General features: G+C 38.2%; 1 protein-coding gene across 1 annotated transcript in view; it reads left to right on the forward strand.

Moving 5' to 3' along the window:
* LOC121638315 (voltage-dependent T-type calcium channel subunit alpha-1I-like) overlaps positions 1-20,841 on the forward strand; it is a 275,523-nt gene that overhangs the window by 232,734 nt on the left and 21,948 nt on the right. The window contains exons 28-33 of the mRNA XM_041983021.1: positions 601-710; positions 3,241-3,374; positions 5,699-5,769; positions 10,628-10,706; positions 11,064-11,185; positions 12,967-13,416. Coding sequence (XP_041838955.1) covers positions 601-710; positions 3,241-3,374; positions 5,699-5,769; positions 10,628-10,706; positions 11,064-11,185; positions 12,967-13,416 — 966 coding nt within the window. The remainder of the gene's footprint in view (positions 1-600; positions 711-3,240; positions 3,375-5,698; positions 5,770-10,627; positions 10,707-11,063; positions 11,186-12,966; positions 13,417-20,841) is intronic.

Consider the following 20,841-nt stretch of genomic DNA (forward strand, 5'->3'; position numbering starts at 1 on the left):
AAAAAAAAAAATTGGGACACGATAAGATTCTTCTAATTTATCTCATGAAAATAACTGCACATCTGTCCAAATGTTAAACCTTACATGTTTCACGGTGTCTTGGTGGCTTCTGAATCAGAATCTTATTACAAATGTTAATCTGTTCAATATGGCTCAGTTATTAGCTTGACTTGAAATGACATTCACAAGATACCAAGTTTTTTCAAAACCAAAATGCTAACAAGACACTGAGACCAATTAATGGGGAATGTGATATTATCTATTATGTATTGCATGAATTTATTTTGGAATACTACAAGTGCAGTCCTTTATTATCTGACTCATTATTAACAGTGAAGTAGGTAATAATGTTCTTTGTTCCTCTGCAGAGTGAAATAGTTTAGCTGTCTGTCTCAATTAAGCTTGCCTTTATTAAAAAATGATAAGATGCTTTTAACAAATCAGGTTTGCTTGATATGTTCTTTTCTGACCTCCACACTTAGCTCAGAGAGAGGTTTGTTTTAATAATACGAACAAGAAAAGACAGAGCACACCGTGTCCTTTACTGCTGCTGCCTCCTCTTACTAACCTCTGTTTCTCTTTAACCTGTGGTACCCCCAGTCTCTGGAAACCACACTGAAGTACTGCAACTATTTTTTCACCTCCACGTTTGTGATTGAGGCCTCTCTGAAGCTTGTGGCCTTTGGCTTTCGACGCTTCTTCAAGGACAGGTACACTTTCAGTAACAAGGATGCCCTGATTTGTGCTGATACTTGTGTTACTGCAGTGTTTACTGCATCACCACAGTCATTTTATATTTACCACACTGTTATTATCCTAGCTCTGCAACAGTTAAAGTGTAAAACATTTTGTTGAAGAGATATTTTCTTCATCATTTTAAGTATATATATTCTGCACTGTTTGAAGATACATAATATTTGCTTCATTAATATCTGATAAAGTAGTTTCATATTTTTTGGTATTAAAAATCAAGAGGTAGGTTCTAGAATCAAGTTATACTTATATAAGTTCCCTACTTAAGTTATACCTATATGCATCACTTTTACCACTGGTATTAATAGAAGGTTCATCAGCAATTAGGATTTTCAAATTAACATTATTTTATGCAGCAATATTTATTACAGGTTACATCAAATAAGATAAACAGGGTGAAATTTAGAGTAACGTTTTAAGGGTTAGCACCAATTAAGCTTGCTGATTCAACTTTGGTTTTTAAGATTCTCTAAGGTTTATCTTTAGCCCCATCACAAGAATACATTAAGAAAAAAGAAACCCAAAACAGGTCCACTAGAGCCATGTCCAGAGGTGTCATATTCCACCTCAAAGAAGCTATTTTTTATCCAGTAGGAACACCATAGAGCAAATGCTTGCAAATATTTAGAGTTAACTGACTAAACATCAGATATCCAAGGGTCAGTAAATGCAGCATGTAATGTACTTCTATATGTTATTCTGCATTATCTTCCCCATGCTCTAGATCATAATGAATAATTCATCCAGGATCATCTCACCAACCATCTACATGGTGATATCTGTCATAAAACTAGTAGAGGGCACAACTTAAGTTAAATAGTCAACATTGATGAAGAAGCTCTGATAAAACTAAATTTGGCTAAAAACTCATTTATCTTTTTATCATTAGCGTATAAGTGTCCTACAGCAGCACCACCCAAAGCAAACAACTGTAAACATTGCCCCCCTTTTCCTGGCCACTGGTCCAGCCTGGCCCCCCATCTCCAAAAATCTAGACCCAAACCCTGCATATCTGAAGAATAAACCCTTTTTGTCACTGACCCACCTGCCAGCTACTTCATTAGAGAAGGGTCTTAGCAAAAACAATACTTTGAGGCGAATATGTGACAATGTAACCCAGGAACTGCTAGTTTCCCTTTTACATTCTGAACAATAAACAAAAGCAAAAAGAGAAACAGTACTAGTGAGAGAAAAGCCGATCAGCTGACACCGACAGCCGGTGTCATGACTGACGGAACAACAGGAGATGGAGAGGAGGAGCCACGCTGCTTCGCTGACACAGAGAGGACCAGAGAGCCACCAGATCAGCCATGTTGGTGCAGGACAAGTTTAAAAAAACAATGCACAAAAATTGCATTCTGGAACCCTCCCAACGCAAAAAGTGTGGGTGTTAAAACACACTCATTCTCCACAGGGGCATCGTCCATGTGTTGTTCCATCAATGTTCTTTTATTCTCATATCCGTCTACAGAGCCAGCTGGCTCACCTTGCCTCTAGAAGCCTCTGTGTCCCACCATCATAACGGAGAAATGATGATGTATTGGGTTTCTCATGTGCATGCGTTAATTATGTTACAAATATTAACACAATTAATTACATAATTAGTTACCGCTATTAACAAGTTGTTTATGACAGCATTAATTAAGAGTTTATAAAAGGGGAAAAAAAACATGGGAGGAGAGGGTGTCAACAATTCTTCTTCTTTTTTAAGAAGTCACAGAGGAGGATTTATAACATTGAACAATGTGTTGTTTTGTTGCTTGACACCATGTAATGGGGATTAACAATAACTGCATCAAATCCTGGACATTTTCAGGTATTTCCTTTGATTTGCAAGCTGCTGTGTATTATTTTAGCTCCTGATCCATTTTGAGAAGTGTATGTGTTTTCCTGTCTATTATTGTTTTTTCCACCCATTGCTGCAATAAAAAAGTAATAGCATATTCTTTGTTTTAAATTTACCTCACCTCCCACACCTCATGTCTTTTATCTTTTCTTATTATTTTTATGGAATCTTCCATCTTTATGAACCAATCCTGTTTTAAATTATTTTACACTGCTGGAGTCTACTGTGTGACACTTATTGTTGTTTTGAGACTGGGGAAACGTGAAACAACATATCACTACTTTGCAATAAAGTGACTAAATATTATTAGTTTTAAAAGACTGCACATTTAGCATAGTAGTGAAGCTCTTATTCCAGTATTGATATAAATATTCATACACTGGAGCAGGCCTTCAGGTAATAATTGGCTATTAGCCATTCCTCCTGGCAGAGGATAGCCATACAAATTATGCAACGTTCATGTAAATCATTATTATATATTGGAAAATTAGCATAACACTGACCTTAATTTGTGCAGTTACGAAGTTCTAAGTCGCATGATGAGTTAAAAGATTCATGCTCAGACTCCTGTTTAAGGTCCAAATTTACTTTGGTCAAGTTCAAAACATTTTGGTACATTTATGTCGTGTGTCTGTGTGCAGGTGGAATCAACTGGACTTGGCCATAGTGCTGCTGTCTGTAATGGGCATCACCCTGGAGGAAATTGAGATCAACGCCTCTCTCCCGATCAACCCTACCATCATCAGGATCATGAGGGTGCTCAGGATAGCACGAGGTACACACAAACATTACACGAACATTGACAGACAAATTCACTATCTCATTTTCCATGACCTTCTGCTAAAAGGCGGCTTTAAAACCAAGATTAAATGTTCTGTAATTTTCTATAACATCAAAAAAATATACATCCATTGCTAAATGTGAAAAATGAAAATACCTTTTCTAAAGCCTTACCTAAAAAATGTTGAGGTATATATTGCATTTTTAGACATATTGTGGTGCTATAGTCAAATGCAGTTAACCCTGCACACAGGGATACCTGCGTCAGCAGGTAAAGAATAAAGTCTGGTGTTACTTTTACACCCCTCAAAAGCAGATCCATCCCACTGCAGGAATATTTAATAAGAAACTCTGTGAAAGAATAGAAGTCTGAAACTATCAAATCTACACCATATAGGTTCCCATCCCTTCATATGCGTTGGTGGGCGTGGTTTTCTATGTCTGCTAGACGAGGACTTGCCTATTTGCATCTGAAGGGGGGGGGGGCTGTGCGGCTTTTCAAATTTTCTTGTGACTTAGAGAAGCACCAGTACTGCTCTACATCACAAAAAAACAAAACCTGGTTTTACCCTCCAGGGGGTGTCATGTGCCATTTTTAACCAACAAAATCCTGTTTAATTAAAAAACAAAAAACTAATTTTATCAACAGTATGGTTTTTGTCACAATTAAGTAAGACTGCGTCGTTTACAGCTCAAAAACACATTTTTGGGGGCATTACCCCTTTAATGCACATTGCCAAACATATTGACAATATTCTTCACAGCATCACTGTTGGCTTTCTGACCTCTGAACGAAAAGAAAAAATAGACTTGGAATATATTATTTTTCTTTTTTTCCACAAAATCTCATTTAACATCTTTGTTCTTGTGATTAAGTTAAATCTGCTCTTTGGGCAGCACCCATTTGTTTTATTTTCACACTAAGGAGAATAAAGACTAATTACATCAATCTTACTTAGTCCTCGCCCTCATACCATCGCCCTCTGCCCTCTACCATGTTGCTGAGGGACCTGTGAATGGACCCCTGGGTAATATGCCAAATTAACAGCAGCAGCCTGTGGTAATTAAGAGGCAAAAAGAGTAATTGATGGTGTGAGAGCTACTACTGACTTAGTCTTTTCTTTACTCTTACTATAATTACATATTCTTTATGAATGTTAAATAACTCGCCAAACTACTGGAAGGAATATGAAAGATGTCACAATCATCTGGACGTGGGTTACCCAGACCCCCTCTGGAGCCAGGCCTGGAGGTGGGGCACGGAGGCACCCAAAAGTGTGCTTTTTGAGCTGTAAACGACGCAGTCTTACTTAATTGTGACGAAAACCATACTGTTGCTAAAATTTGTATTTTTTTTTATATAAAAATATACTTTTTTTTTTGTTTTGTTTTTTCTTTTTTTGTTTAAGAAGGATAGTAATTGTTCTTTACTTCTTTACTGAATGCAAGCTGTATTTTTTGGAAAAACTAAATGACAGTCTTTGAGGCACAAACCTGGTGACTGTTGGAAACTAACTTTAAGTGCTAATGAAGTTTTATGTCATGTATGTAATGTAAAGTATGTAGCTGGAGAAGGTACAGGATTTTGCTAGGGACTTGTATTTTTTAGCCTTTTTGTTTTAAATTAATTTATCTAGAACATCCTTTATTGTTTTATTGTTAAAAACAGGCTAATTCAGCTGATGAAAAATGTAGACTATATATATATATATATATATATGTATAAAATACTTTATGTTTGTACACCAAAAACAAAACAAAGAAAGAACTTTCTATTTCTATGTAATGGTGAGATTTTGGAGAAAAGCTTGCATCAATAGCTTTACAGAGCTGGCTAATGATTCACAGTTCCCCTTACTATGCACTACCACCACATCCACCGTTTTCTCTCTTCCCCACTATCAACCATCTGTGGAGAAGTCCACATCCCAAGAGTTTACATTGTCATGGTCACAGCTGCTTAATCCACATGTGGTTTTTCTCACTGCTTCTGGTCGCATAATCAGCCTGGTTCTTCCAGAAATTGGGCCACTGGGAACAGTGGAGGATTTCTTGTAAAGAGTTAGGGAACCAGTTCATACTATTGTTAATTTTACCTTCTTACTGACTTTCACTGCCTACTTCTTCTTATCTTGACTTTATTGGTATGGAGTCTTTATGTCTTTGGTTTTACTTTTTTCTCTACTCAGTAGAACTTGTGTGCTTTTTACACCCAAACATACGTGTCAAAAAGCATTGCACAGGCACAAACACTGTACCTAAAATTGTACTATGCAGAGGCTACAGTTAACATACAGCTTTGTCTGTGATCTCTCCCAGTGCTGAAGCTTTTAAAAATGGCAACCGGAATGAGAGCCCTACTTGACACTGTGGTCCAGGCTCTGCCTCAGGTATCTGTCATCTCACACTCACACACATACACACATGTCATCTCTGAGCTTATCACAAGGACACCCAGGAGTTAATTAACATTTGTGAAATGATAAACGACCGGCATTGATAAATGCTCCATGAGAATTATGACTGCAGAAAGTCAGGTTATGACTACGTTTTTGCCCTTAATGCCACAATACCCTGCAAACTTTCTGCTGGTCCTCTGACTTTTATGGAAAGGAGAAACCTTTGATGCATTAATTAAAGTACCTTATTCCCACTGCTCTTAATAAGAAAAGATCAGCTAAAATGTTTTACTCCCTTAGTACACATAAAGACCTAATTCTCAAGCATTAGTTAATTTAGTTAGGTTTGGAAATATTAGAACAGGGGCACAATTTCCCTTAATACAGGACCTTATAAACTATGTAAGTTATTGTCTTATTGCTACAATAGCTTAAAATATAGATTTTTCACATCCAACTTGGAGGAAGAGTTTAAAACTTATAGGTTTTTGAATAATAATTTAATACATATATATTTTTTATTTATAGTTATTATTATTCTTATAATGTTTTTGTTTGTTTTTTTCTTATCCAATTATTACTGGATGCTTGCATTCACATTGCCCATCTTTATTTATTTATTTATTTATGACACACTGTTTAATTTACAGTCAGTATTTATCTGATCAGTTCAACTATTGTGTTTTCCAGTGTGTTTATTCCATTGTGACTCACAACTCTGTGATGCTGACTCATTTGATGGCATAGTGGCACTTATTGTGTACATTTCTGGAGCTGTCACTGCAACGTTGCAATGCTGAGAAACTGCACTTCACAACTTTTTCTTCCGGGGTGTCGTGTGAAGTTGCAGTTGAGTTCCATGTTACGCACCTTGGCGTTATGTCACACTGGCCGTTTAAAACCCACACTGTGGCTGATTCAGCAAAGAAACGCAATAAGACATTATCAAAGGAAGAGCGGAATAGAGAGGGGGAAAGGGTCAAAACAAGAGATAAGTCACGAATCAAGAAAAGACTATCTTCTACTGGCTTTAGACAGCTCACAGTGCGGGTAAGGTGCAAGATGGATGCCGAAGTAAACATCAAAAAGGGCGTGTCACTTCAAAATCGGCAAATGTTCCATAGTGCATCTTTAAAGGCCATTTGTGCTCTGCCACAGACAGATATACAACATTTTGTAGATCTTCTACGTTGTTTATGAAAACAGGTACAAACTATATAAAAATAATCTAGTATCTATAATAAGAAACAATAAAAAAGAATACTATGATGACTTACTAAATAAAAACAGAAATAATATAAAGACTATATGGGAAATATTAGATAGCATAGTAAAGATGATTAAAGTAGCATCAACTCTTCCAAATTACTTTGTCAAAGAAAATTTAGACATATATAATACAAAATAATAGTTAATGAGTTCAATAATTTTTTGTAAATCTAGGACCAAATCTGGCAATGAATATCCCAGAGGTAATGAGCAGTGTTGGGCACGTTACTTTGAAAAAGTAATTAGTTACAGTTACTAGTTACTTCTCCCAAAAAGTAACTGAGTTAGTAACTGAGTTACTCCACTATAAAAATAACTAGTTACCAGGGAAAGTAACTATTTCATTACTTTTTTAAAGTTTAAAAATGTCAAAGAAGTTTGATTTTTTTCAGAACAGGTTTCACAGGCCAGGTGCATAGAGTAGAACAGCAAAGACTGGTACCTGAACAGAGGTTTTAATATTTATTGCACCTTGTAACGGGAAGAGCGTGTTGTGGTACGGGGAATTAGCTCAGTTAGCCGGATAAAGCTGCCACAAAGTTGACAAACTCACAGCGACACTGGTACTGAAGATTCCACAGTGCGTGCTCTTTAATAAAAGGACATTCGTCAACCATATAAAGCCCGGTTGGACGGCTACTGTCTCATCATACATAAATAAAACAGCGCCACGCAACACGTCCGTCACAACAAATGGGAAAAAGAAAGGAAAAGAGCCGAGCTCCCTAAAATGTCCGTCTGCAGTCCAAGCGTTCGCAAGACGATCTCCCGTCTTCTCGAAGTATCTTGATGACGTCATCATTAGAAGACGACCAAGAGAAGTCTTAAAGGGCCATTCCACAATTACAACTGTTACAACCTCAAAAGACCACAACTGGTACAACTGTACTTCAAGAATTTTCTTCATCATTTCCACCTCGAAAACGCCGTCTTTCCCTGAGACTCCGGACTCGCCATCTCTGATTTTTTGTGTGTGTGCTTCTATGTGCTGGGTTTGTGTGTAAACATCCGCCCACCTGGTGTCTCTGATTGGCTTATAAAATTTTCCTCCAATCATCATTACTTAATCGCTTACCCCTGTTTTCACTACAGGGGAAAACACACACACATTTGGAGCTCCTGTGTCTGTGAGCCAAGCTAGCGTTAAACCAAGTGGGACGACCACTTCGTAGCTTCACTCAGTAACTTGTAGTAACGGCATTTTGGTAATGGTAACGGCGTTGTAACGATAGAAAAAGTAATTAATTAGATTACTCGTTACTAAAAAAGGCAACGGCGTTAGTAACGGCGTTTATTTTAACTCCGTTATTCCCATCACTGGTAATGAGTAATAAAGCGGGAGAAAACTTGTAGAGTAATATAAACAGCATTTTTCTTTTTTTTTTTTTTTTTTTTGGATAGGGTAGAAAAAGAAGAAATAGTACATATAAAAAATTGTGAAAGTAAAAGATCAGCTGATTGTGATGATGTGGACATGGTACTAGTGAAGAAATAATCGATTATGTTATTGACTTGTTTAGTCATTTTCAACAGGAATATTTCCTGAAAAGATAAAAACAGCTAAAGTAATCCTACTTCATAGAAATGGAAACAAACATGTCTTCTCCAATTACAGATCAATATCTTTGCTGTCACAATTCCCAAAATGTTAGAAAAACTATTTGTTGCCAGGCTGGACAATTTCATTGATAAACATAATATTTTGAGCAGCAGTCAGTATGGTTTTAGGGCAAATCATTTAAGGTCAATGGCACTAATGGAATTAATAGATGAAATATCCACTGCAATAGATAAGAAAAATTTCTTAATTGGTATTTTTATTGACGTCAGAAAAGCATTTGACACCGTAAATCATAACATTATTTTTTAAAAAAAACTTAGGAAATACGGTATCAGGGGAGTGGCACTTCATTGGATTACAACTTATTTGAAGAACAGACAATTTGAACATTATTTAAACATTTTGTTCAAATAATAATATAAAATCTATACATCAATATTCCTACTAGAGGGCAGAGTTCAGAGTTCATTTCCAAGTTCTTACATCAGTTTAAGACGACAGCAAATACATAGTGACGGTGGAGGGAATCATTATAATGTACCTTAATAATAATAATAATAATAATAATAATAATACTTTATTAGACAGAAAAGAGAGGGCCATATCAAAACAGTGCATAAAAAACAATGCATCTACACAGAGAAGGCTAGCCTAATGCCCAAATACAGTGTTACACAGCATAGAAGGAAAGGCTCATGTGCCAGTGTCTCAACATTCTAAAATTGTATTTTGTGTGACTTTTCCCAGGGTTTGTTAAACCCACAATGATGATTCATAGACATGTCTAATCGACACATTCTCATAAAGTGACATATGAAAAGGCAGTGCAGTATATAGCAGTGGTCTGTGCAGCCATATATGTTTTTCTTCTTTGTACCTTTTCCTGGTCCATGGCAGCTACACTGCTCAGCATTGTCCTCATGGTTTCTGGTGGTACACGTTAGGGTAGGCATCTTCAAAGCCCTGAATACGGACCAAATTTTGCACTTAAGGGACGCAGAACATGGTCGGAAGGCTCCATATCTGTCTTTAGCATAGAGTGTAAACAGGCCTTAAGATTTTCATGGCACTAAATAATCTTTCTCTCATGGAAGATCTTTCTCATTGGTGTGGTGTGATTTCATTCTCTGCCTGAGGGATCATATAACATCAGATGGGGTTAAGTTACATGCAACCAACTGCTTCAGGCCAAGTTGTGGTTTTTCTTATTCAGCAGAAAATTCTAATATACTGTGGATAAAACTAAACGTTATCCTTAGGGTTAGCCCAACCTCCATAGTTCCTCATTGCTTTTTCCTTCATTAGGTCCTGTTTTTCTTCTTTGTCATCCTTTCCACCACTAAAAACTTTACACCTTAGTGTTTCCCCATTTGCTGCCAGTTTATTTTCCAAAGATTTACAGAGACATGTATTGAGTATCACCCCACTGGCTCCCCTGTGAAGTGACTTAGCTAATAATGTGATGCTAGTGCCTCTACTGCACCCCAGGAGGTTCTTAATCTATTTGCCTTGCATATCACAGTTTGTGATAGCTTTGAAATATTACACTGATAGATTCACATTCAACAGAAGTTAACATGAGAACATTTTCTCAAATTTTAGAGATTAGTAATTAATTAGATTTCTTGATTCTTGGCAGGGGGCTGCCCTTTTTCTTTTCCTTTTTTAAAACATAGGGGACCTCTACTTTGGTTGTTGCAACAGATCCTTTGAAAAATATATGAGCATTTTAAAACGAATTAAGCTTTCTTGTTTTACAACAGGTTTCTTGACACCCTAAGTGATAGTCGATAACATCTAAAAGATTGCATCTTCTTTTAAGCGGATCTCAGAGCAGATGAAGAAAATTTAACAGTTTTTGTAACTTTGGCAAAAAAATTTAAAATAGTGGATTAACTAAACATATTTACAATTGTCTTTATCAAATCATGTTATCAGACAACTAGTGTGGTCACAGATTATTCAGATCCATTTAGCCAATAAATTACATAAATACAAATGTCTGTTTCTGTGTGTCAGGTGGGAAACCTGGGCCTGCTCTTCATGCTGCTGTTTTTCATCTACGCTGCTCTGGGGGTGGAGCTTTTTGGAGAGTTAGGTTGGTCTTTTAGAAGATATTTCTATTGAAATTATCTTTCTCGTTTATTTATTTATTCATTTATTTTTTAAGGAATTTTGTTAATCATTTTACCAAAAGGCTTATAGTGTGGCTTACTTATTTGCATTTTAAAGTGTCTTAACTGGAAAATATAGTTTTCATTCAATGTTTTCATTTGATTGACTAAAAGTTATTTGTTGCATTGTGAAAACACAAACTGTGTAGTAGCATAAACATAGAAATGAATGAGAGTACATAATCTGTTTAGACTTTTCTTTAATATTATTAATGTTATCTTTATAACACCATACACCTCATCTCTCTTCATATCTTTGTTTGTACCTGGTCTCCATTCAGTCTGCAATGCTGACTACCCCTGTGAAGGGATGAGTCGCCATGCCACATTTGAAAACTTTGGAATGGCCTTTCTTACACTCTTCCAAGTATCAACTGGTGACAACTGGAATGGCATCATGAAGGTAAGTCAGAGTGAATTAGGTGTGCATTTGTGTACATATGTTTGCCTGCATATGTTGTTTGGAGTGGGCAGTCTAATTAACTAAGTTTCAATCATTTACACATTGACAGTACAACAGCCACAACACATCTCCTCCAGTCAAACCCTCATTTACCCTTCACCTTATTTCATTACACATCACCAGCAGACATTATAAACACCTCTAGTCACATCCATACCTTAGCTCCATTGTCAGATGTCTCCGTCCCATACATGGGTACCTTTCAGAAATCCCAAAATGATCCCACAACAGAACTCACCTACAGCTGTTAATATGGCCTTTTTAAATGTTTGATCTCTTTAAATAAATCTTTTATCATGAATGGTATGATTTTAAATAAGAAGATTAACTGTCTCTTTTTAACTGAAACCTGGCTTGGCACTGACACACCAGTTATTCTCACTTTTCACAGAGACATTCCCACTGAATAATTATTCTTCTTTTGAGCATTATTCTTTTCATTTAAGCAACCTGCCTGTTTTATGTATTGCAGTCTACAGACCACCCAAGCCTCCATCCTGTTATTCAAGAATTTTATTATATTTTAACATCAGTACACTCCAAACACAACAACATTTTAATATATGATGATTTAACATACATAGTGATAAAAAACTATGATGTTATTCAAATTAGTTTTTAAATCTTTCAAAGTGTAGGGAGTATAAAATCCATTTCACATAGCCTACTCACAACAGAGGACACACACTGGATCTGGTCATAACCTATGGTCTGTCCATTGGTGTGTCCTCTGTTGCTGATCTGGCTGTGTCAGATCACTACTGTTCAATTTTTAAGATTGTTTATTTTATCCAACAGCAGGCCCTTGAGAACTGTGAGGAAATGGTATATAACTTCTGAGTTGGCTACAAATTTTATTGACATTTTACAGCATAACCCTGCTCAGTTTTTACATGCATCATGTGATTTTAATAAAGATTATTTTAACAGTCAATCATTGATGATGCCGCTCCATTTAAAACTAAATCAGTAAAAGTTAAAACTATACCATTTTAGAGAAATGCCAGAGTCAAAGAAATGAAAAGGAACTGTCGGAGAGCAGAAAGAAAACAGAGGAAAACAAAATGAATCTTCCACTTAGAGATTTTTCAGGAACAACAGGGTACCTATTACCAGTTCAGTAACTCCTCAGCCTCCTGGTTTGACCAAGGAGATGTGTTTGACAGGTAGTAGGAGAATGAATGTGAGTGTGATGATGTGTGTAAAAAGGAAAGTAGGGTCAGGTGTTTGATGAGCTCTTCAAAGTTTTGAAGACCTCATATGTGACTGCTAATGAATGCTGATCTAGATAGACTTCAGCACTACACATCTGACAGTATGCTTTGTGACGGTTTTACTGTTGTCTTCAGCATAGCATCAAAGTATTTTTTATTAAAAACAGAAATGCTAATAAACTTGTTTCCATATTCAGATCTACTTTAGAAGTCAGGCATTTGAACCCAACAACTCATTCAATTTGAGTAATTAGAGGTGTCCAAACTTTTGACTCTTGCTAAAAATCAAACTGACACTGGTTTAATTTCATTTCAGTGCTCAGAAATATATTTTTGATTAGCTAGTTTATTCATTGGCTTAATATAATGAGTTTTACTGGTATAGTTTATTGATATTCTCTTGGATTTAGCGCCTTAAATGCAACATGCTAGAATAGAATCTGTGCTATTGAAGGCTGTTCTCATAATATCCTAGGTTCCCTTTCTTAAACTGTCTCCTCCCATTAGGACACCCTCAGAGAGTGCCCGCCAGATCGTCCAGGCAGTGACTATGGCTGCCACACTGGACTGCAGTTCATCTCTCCGATGTATTTTGTGTCCTTCGTGCTCACAGCACAGTTCGTTCTGATAAATGTGGTGGTTGCTGTGCTCATGAAGCATTTGGATGATTCCAACAAGGAAGCGCAGGAGGACGCTGAGATGGACGCAGAAATTGAGCTGGAGCTGGCTCAAGGAGGCCTTTGTTGCATGATGGGTGGTATCGGAGCCATTGCTGGGGCCACAGGTGCTGCTGCAAGTGGGGCAGCTGTGGGCGGCACAGCGTCTAGTGCACTTACACCAGGGACAGTAGGTGGTTCAAGTGGAGGAGTGATGGCACTGCTGCAAGAAGGAGGAAGTGGTGGTGCATCTCATGAAGGACACACACACCATCGATGTCGACTATATTCTCCTGCTCAGGTAGGTGGACACTGGACCATTCAAGAGAGTAATCTGTACAGAACTTACTTTAATTTTCAAAATTGCTCCAGCTAAATAATCCATAATCTCCTTTTTATTCTTTTTAAGGTATTTTTGTCCACATGATTTCACTTTCTCACATCAGTCAGTCAGAAAACACTTAACCTCCACAAACTACTTAATGATCAAACAAATATTAGTCTGCATATCAAAGAACATGAAGGACCAGTAAGCGTTTTGCAGACACTGATTAGTTATATAAAATTGACATTATAATAATATAAAATCAAAAACACATTCCAGACTGAAATACTACCACTGTTAACAAACTGAATGTAGTCTCTTTTCAAATGCCTCTGACTCAGTTTGCTACCGATAACAAGGACTATCAGCAAATTGTCAAAGTTGAGAAAATAAACAACTAATATTTGGCAATTCACATAAAAGATATGATTAACAAAATATCTTCTAAAATACAGACGATGTTTCAGTCATCCCCTGACTGGTATATCAGCTAATGGATGCAAATGTTAATACAGTTATGTGAAGTATCAGTACAGACCCTTTCATTTTTAAGCTTTTATTTAAATAAATAAATCTATTCCTTACAAGGTCTTAAAATTAAGTAAATACACCCACAGAAAAATAACAACAGATGACACATTAGAGTGTGTCATTAATTATTGAACTAAAACAAGGCGTCAATCCAGAAAAACTATGTGTGGGTTGTGTGAAAAACTACATTTATCCAATGATTCACTCACTTATAAAACCACCTTTAGCATCATTATTTGAAATAAAAGTGAAAATGTTTTTCTGTAAGATTTTAACAGTCTCTCACATCTCTGTGGAGGAACTTTGGCCCATTCTTCTTTACTCTTCTTCATTTCATTGAGGTTTGCTGGTATTTGCATATTCACTGCTCTGTTAAGATCACTGCAAAGCATTTTAATCAGGTTGATGTTTGAACTGAGCTGCTGTAACACTTTGATTCTTTTCTTTCTCTACAATTTTCTTGTAGATATTTTTGCTGTGTAAAGGATCAATGTCCTGTTGCAGGAACCAATCTCAGTCAGGCGTTTGCTGTCAGACAGAAGTCCTCACATCTGACTTTAGAATACTTTGTTATTCAGGAGTTTCTTGTTGACAAAACGACTGTGAGCAATCCAGGAGCCTGTTGCACAAAACCAAGATAAGGGATTAGGCCGGAATATCTTGGACATCCTGGCACAACTCATCCCTGATCCGGTTATACGAAAGCAGGATGGTGGAAAGTGTAATATGTTATGACATAAGTTACCATGAATATTTATTCTGGGGAGCTAGCCTGCTCCTGACCAGGCTAAGTTCCAGGATTTATTTAATCCCATCCATTTTTACAGTCTGCAGTCAACATAAATAGAAAACAGTATTATTTCTACTGCCCACAACACACAGTTACCACGTTCAACTAGACCAACTGTCATTATTTAAACACTTGTGATCCATAATGGCAGTCATTTTAGATAAATATTAGATGATTTTTCTGTCATTAGATATTTGATAGACTATATATAAAATGAACACTCCATATAAATATAAATACAAACAGTAACATGATGTTCCTTTATTGAATAAGAATAAATCAAAGCTATTAAACCATGAGCTCCATTTGAAAGCACAGCATCAAAGCACATTCTACAATGTAAGAATAGACTAACATTTACAAAGGTCTATATATAATACACCCCTCATATCTGCACAGTGAAATAAATGCAGGACTGATTCAAACACAGCTAATCAACAGACATATGAATGGATGCAGTAGCCTTCCTGCAGGCCTGTATAAACACAGTACAGCATACACATCAAGGAGGCATGTCAATTTTAAAATTACACAAATTACTCTGTCATTGCAGGTCATAATTAACTTAAACTGAAAGCATGCATATTAACTAAAATAATAGAAGACATTGTGGTCTCTGACCAGCTGAACACTGACGTTAGCTGGGAAGATGGCAGCATTGTCCCGGTCCACGTGTGGTGACACTCTGGGGGTCCTCTCTTTCCTCAGACAGGCCACATTGTGGAGGACAGCACAGGCCATTGTGTTGTCCCATGTCCTGCCTGGGCTGACCCTTAAGTGGTGAAGACATTGAAAGTGTGCCTTCAGGAGGCCAAAGGTCATTTCTATTGTGCCCTTGTTCTGGCATGGGCACTATTATATGCCGGCTGCTTCCTAAGGGTCTGCAAACGGTGTTGGGAGAAAAGGTTGGCAGGCATACCCTCTGTCCACCAGCGATTCACCAGTATTCACAGAGAATTCGCCTGCGAATACAAAATGTCATCCTCGCAACCTCATAAATAGAGTGACATTCTTGACACACATGATGTGAACAGTGATTATTAATAGAGGTTGTGCGGCTCACCTTACGGTAGGCGCTTATAGATTGCAGAGGACTGACAAACTCAGGATTCATCAATGAGGCAAGTGGTGGTTTCATCTGGCTTGATGAATCCATGTTTGCTCATCTTGGTTTGCTCCTTGTCAACCAATTAAGCCTGGATGCTCATGTTTTGGATTAGATGAACCCAGCTTAGTTATTTATCCCAAATATCTGAGTCCTACTTTTGTGCAACAGGCCTCTGGTCCTGTGGCTGTTAAAAATGCAAAATCACATGAATTTGATTCTCACTACATCTGAGGGGTATTGCACGAAACCAAGATAAGGGATTAAGCCGGGATATGTTGGTTATCCTGGCTGAATTTAGCCCTAAGTCGGTTGCATGAAAGCAGCTCAAACTAAACCCGGCCAAGTTACTGTGGTGATTTATCCGCTGCAGCTAGCCTGCTCCAGACCAGGCTAACTGCCGGAAGATTAATCCTAGCGAGTCACCTGCATGTCCAACATCAATTCTGTGAGGAATTAATGTGTTTTACAGCATGTCCATGGTCTTCCTAAGTATGGCGCGTCATTTTAATCATCCAGTATTAAAATATTACATATACAGTCACTGTACATTTAATCGAAATCTGTTTGTAATCGCAACAGCCTTTTTATATGGATTCGAGTTGCAGTATTATTACTCAGGCCAAGTGTTATATTGCTATGCTAATGAAGACTGCTCGTCAAATTGCTGTCAGAGGTTTTATAAATATGTGTTTTATTGCATTAATTGAGATTACAAAACACAGCGGATGAGGTTACAAAGGTGTATTCAAAGAAATCCGTGACGAGGGCAATGTAGAATATATAGGTCCAACTCCCCTTCACCTGTTCCCTCTTCATAATGGCTTGCCCTTTTTCGGAGGATGTGCTGGACAAGGACGCCCGCATCCTCAGAAGAGCATTCAGACGTGAACGAGTCTTCAGGGACAGGTCACATCCCCTGGCCTTTGGAGATGACTATGTCATTGAGAGATACAGATTTTCGGTTACTGGATTTCCAGGTCCAGTTTTCTGAGTGTCCGGCGTTTAATCTCAAGATCCAGCTCCATTCCTTGGAGCTTGCTCTTTTTGAGTCAGCTTTTAACATCTGCCAGCTCTCTCTCTCTCTCTCCAGGTGCCCTGAATAAAGTGTTCTGACAGTTTGTGAGGTCTGTAAAGGAAATGTCAATTAGCACAGCAGGATTTGTGCATAACGTAGATGTACTTTAGCCAATACTCACAATGTTACCAGGCCGCTTAGGAGACTGTGCAGCATCCGGGTCCTGCTACACATTTTCTATTAGCACCACATCACTGACTTCATATCCTTCATGGAATAAATAAGCAGGCCAATCCCATAAAATTGACATGCCTCAAGCCTTCTGGACTCCACTGACACAGTCTCCTCATCTGCAGACGTGCATTCTGCAGCTGCAGATGTGCCTTCCCCCTGCCGTATACATGCAGCGAGAGGACTCGGATTAAGATTTCACAGAACATACCAAGCCTGTGATTTCGAGACACTGTACTAACCGGATCATCTTCTGGTGGCTCCAAAAGTGTAATTGTGTTCCCAGACACTGCAAGGTTATCCAAAGTCAGACACTATATTATATTTGATTGTGTTCCATGTGCAGTAGAATTAGGTACGTATGAAGCAGACAGTTTCTGTTGCTGGGACAGAGTCAGTTATTGTCCCTCCCTGGATCCCCTCCATCACTGGCCTCCCTTTATTTAAATGGAGGCCAGTTCCTCTGCTGGAGTCACATCCTGGCTTGGTGGGCCGCCCCCTGTGCCAGTTCTATAGGCCTTTTTTTTAACTGCTACAATCATACAGACATTGAACATGTCAGCAGACACCTCATCTATTCACCTCATTTGTTCACGGTTATCTACTTTGGAGTCACTTACCAGCCTGCAAAATGTTCTTATATTTAATTTTTTCTTGCTGCCAGGTCCTTTTATGGCCAGACAGGTTTGTCCTTTATGAAGGACAGAAAGATAAAATAGATAAAAACGTAACATGAGGAAAATAGATTAAATGACACATTGTGGATAATTGTTTGCACCTAATCATACTCTACATTTCCTGAGTAACATGCACCTGCTTGTCACTCTTAAAGTATGCAACAGTTAGTGGATTTGAAAAGTAACTCCTTTAATTGTAGCCTAATTATGACAGTTCCAGTGGAGCACTGTTAATTAATTGTACAGTTTTTGACTACTTACGCATTGAGCCGGTCGGCTATTGTCTGCCAGGCTCTCTCGCATTCTTTACTTATGGCATTGGTATTGCCTTTTTTCCTTATAATATCCTTAACTTCGTCAGAGAACTCCGTCAGGAGCTGTTGTTCAGCGGCCGTGACGTAGGACGCGCAACTTTTATCCATTTCCCCATCGGTGATTCTGTGAGCGATTGCGAGGTCTGCTTCAGTATGCCGTGCACACGCACTTATCCCAACTATCTTCACCTGGCTTAACCTAGCCGCACCTTCTCATCCTGGCTCAGCAAACTTGCAATCAATTAAGCCAGGATAGGCCGCGCAAGCTAGGTCAAGCTGGGCTTGCTTAATTATCCCGGATTTCTTTATTCTGGTTTCGTGCAATACCCCTCTGGTTGTGTGCATAATGGTCTGACTTCTTTGTTATTGCTTTTTTTTTTTGTTGTTGTTGTTGTTGTTGTTTTTGTCCAAAAGACATTGTTTTAAAACTCTAAGGGCCGGTTTCCCGTACAGGGATTAGGCCTAATTCTAGACTAAATCACATTTTAAACCAGGACTTATTGAAATGGCTTTCCTAGATATGGATTAGGATAGTCTTAGACTTGTCCTAGTCCTGGGTTAGATAATCCACTTTCTTGAAAAAAGACTAGAGCTAATCCAGGTATAAATGAAGACTTAAATTAAACCTGGTCAGGGGCAGGTTTAACTTCAGATTAAAGGCTGTTTGCTTCACCCTGCATGTCAAAATGGATTACCTTGACTACATCAATGATGCTGGAAGACCACCACCAAGACCAGAAAGAAGATTGCTCAGAGACAGAAGTAACCTGCTTAATGAATTTGATGATATGGAATTCCGTGACCGTTTCCGTATGTACAAAGACAATGCAGCTGAAATCATGTTTGCTTCAGACAACGGTTTCATGTGACTCTGTAAGAGGAACTCCTGTACCTCCTTCCCTTCAAATACTTGTCACCTTGAGGTTTCTGGCATGTGGAACATTCCACCGTGAAACAGCAGATTTGTTTGGTGTGAGTGAATCAACTGTCTGTAAAATAGTGCACAAAGTCTGCAAAGCTATATGCGGACTGAGAAAGGATTACATCAAGTTCCCAGCTGCTGTTGATCAGACCACATACAAGCTGCAGTTCTATGAATATGGGAACTTTCATGGAGTAGTTGGCTGTATCGATGGATGTCAGATTCCCATCAAGTGCCCTTCGACAGAAGATGCTGAGCTGTACAGGAATCGTAAAAACTGGTTTTCAATAAATGTACAGGGTGTCTGTACTCCCACTATGCAGTTCTCAAACATTGTTGCACGTTGGAGCGGTTCAACACACGACTCAAGGATTTTCCAAAACTCCTCCTTGTGTGCTCAGTTTGAAGCTGGACAGCACAGTGGAATCCTACTTGGTGATAGTGGTTATGCACAGACGCATTACTTGTTTACTCCTTATCTACATCCAACTAGTCCTGAGCAGCAACGCTACAATCGAGCCCATATCCACACCAGAGGACTAGTAGAGCGCATGTTTGGCATTTGGAAGAATCGTTTCCAGTGTCTCAGGTATACGTTACGTTTTCAACCAAGAAGATGCTGTACTGTTATCGTGGCAACGGCGGTGCTTCATAATTACCTCAGACAGCATGGCTGCGTAGACCCACCGACTGAGTATTACAGAGACCCTCATGTTCCCATGGCAGAGGTAGTCAATGACAACACTGGACATGCTTATAGAAATAGCTTTGCTGTGCAGCACTTTTCATAGAGAAAAGAAAATGGATACTGTTGGATGAACCACAAGTGATCAGTTTTATTTTGTACCATATTTTGAGAGTACTTGAGATGAACAGATTAGATTGGCTCAATAATGAATACATTTTGTTTTGGAATAAGATTGTGCTGTGAAATTTTTATTTCACAAATGCACAAGATCAACAGGGGCACTGTTACAATAAACACTGACATGTTGCTGCTGCCGTTGTATCATGTCTCTCTCCATCTCTTTGACAGACAACTCCACTTGGAGGATTTTCATCTTGAGCTCATGTTCGTCTTTTAAATATTGCATTTTTCGTTCATGGAACTCTACAGCAAGTTTCTCATGAATAGTCAGCCTTTTCACTCTTGACGTGCTTCCGGGGTTGCAGATACTGGCTGCTGCCACAGGTGCAGAGGTCAGCTTTTTCTGACCCGGTTCTGGCTCCTCTGACATCTGATTCACGCTCAGGTCATTATGTTCTAGAATGGATTTCTATATTAGACATAGGATTTCAGTAGTAGAAGCCTTGACATTTCTTTTTCCAGGATGCAAATAATTTTACCATTTACCTTAGAAGAGCAAGGGACAAAAAAAACCCACACATACATTGTAGCAAATGAGTATTGAGTTACCCCACCTGAACTGTCCAGATGATCATCATCTGGGATACCTTCCAAGGGTTGTTGCCTGTCGATCATCCCAGTCAACATGTCTCCCAGGTCATCTGTCTGGGGTTTAACGGGAGGTCCCCCACCTGTCTTGAAACGCTCCCTACGAGCAATGGCTGTTTTTTTCTTCAGCTGTATTTTGATGTTTTTCCACAGGACCTTTACAAGGCAAATATGATATGAACATCTGTGAGTGTGCCTCATATGAGTGGAAATACTTTCTATATGTTCGTAATTAGTACAAATCAAGCCACCATGAATAAAATAATTACATCTCACCTGAAGTTGATGGATGGTCCTGTTGGTTACTGTTTCATTTGAGTTGAATTCATTCACAATTGCAGTCCATGCATTTCGTTT

Source organism: Melanotaenia boesemani, chromosome 4 (assembly GCF_017639745.1).
Source record: "Melanotaenia boesemani isolate fMelBoe1 chromosome 4, fMelBoe1.pri, whole genome shotgun sequence".
Classification (NCBI taxonomy): domain Eukaryota; kingdom Metazoa; phylum Chordata; class Actinopteri; order Atheriniformes; family Melanotaeniidae; genus Melanotaenia; species Melanotaenia boesemani.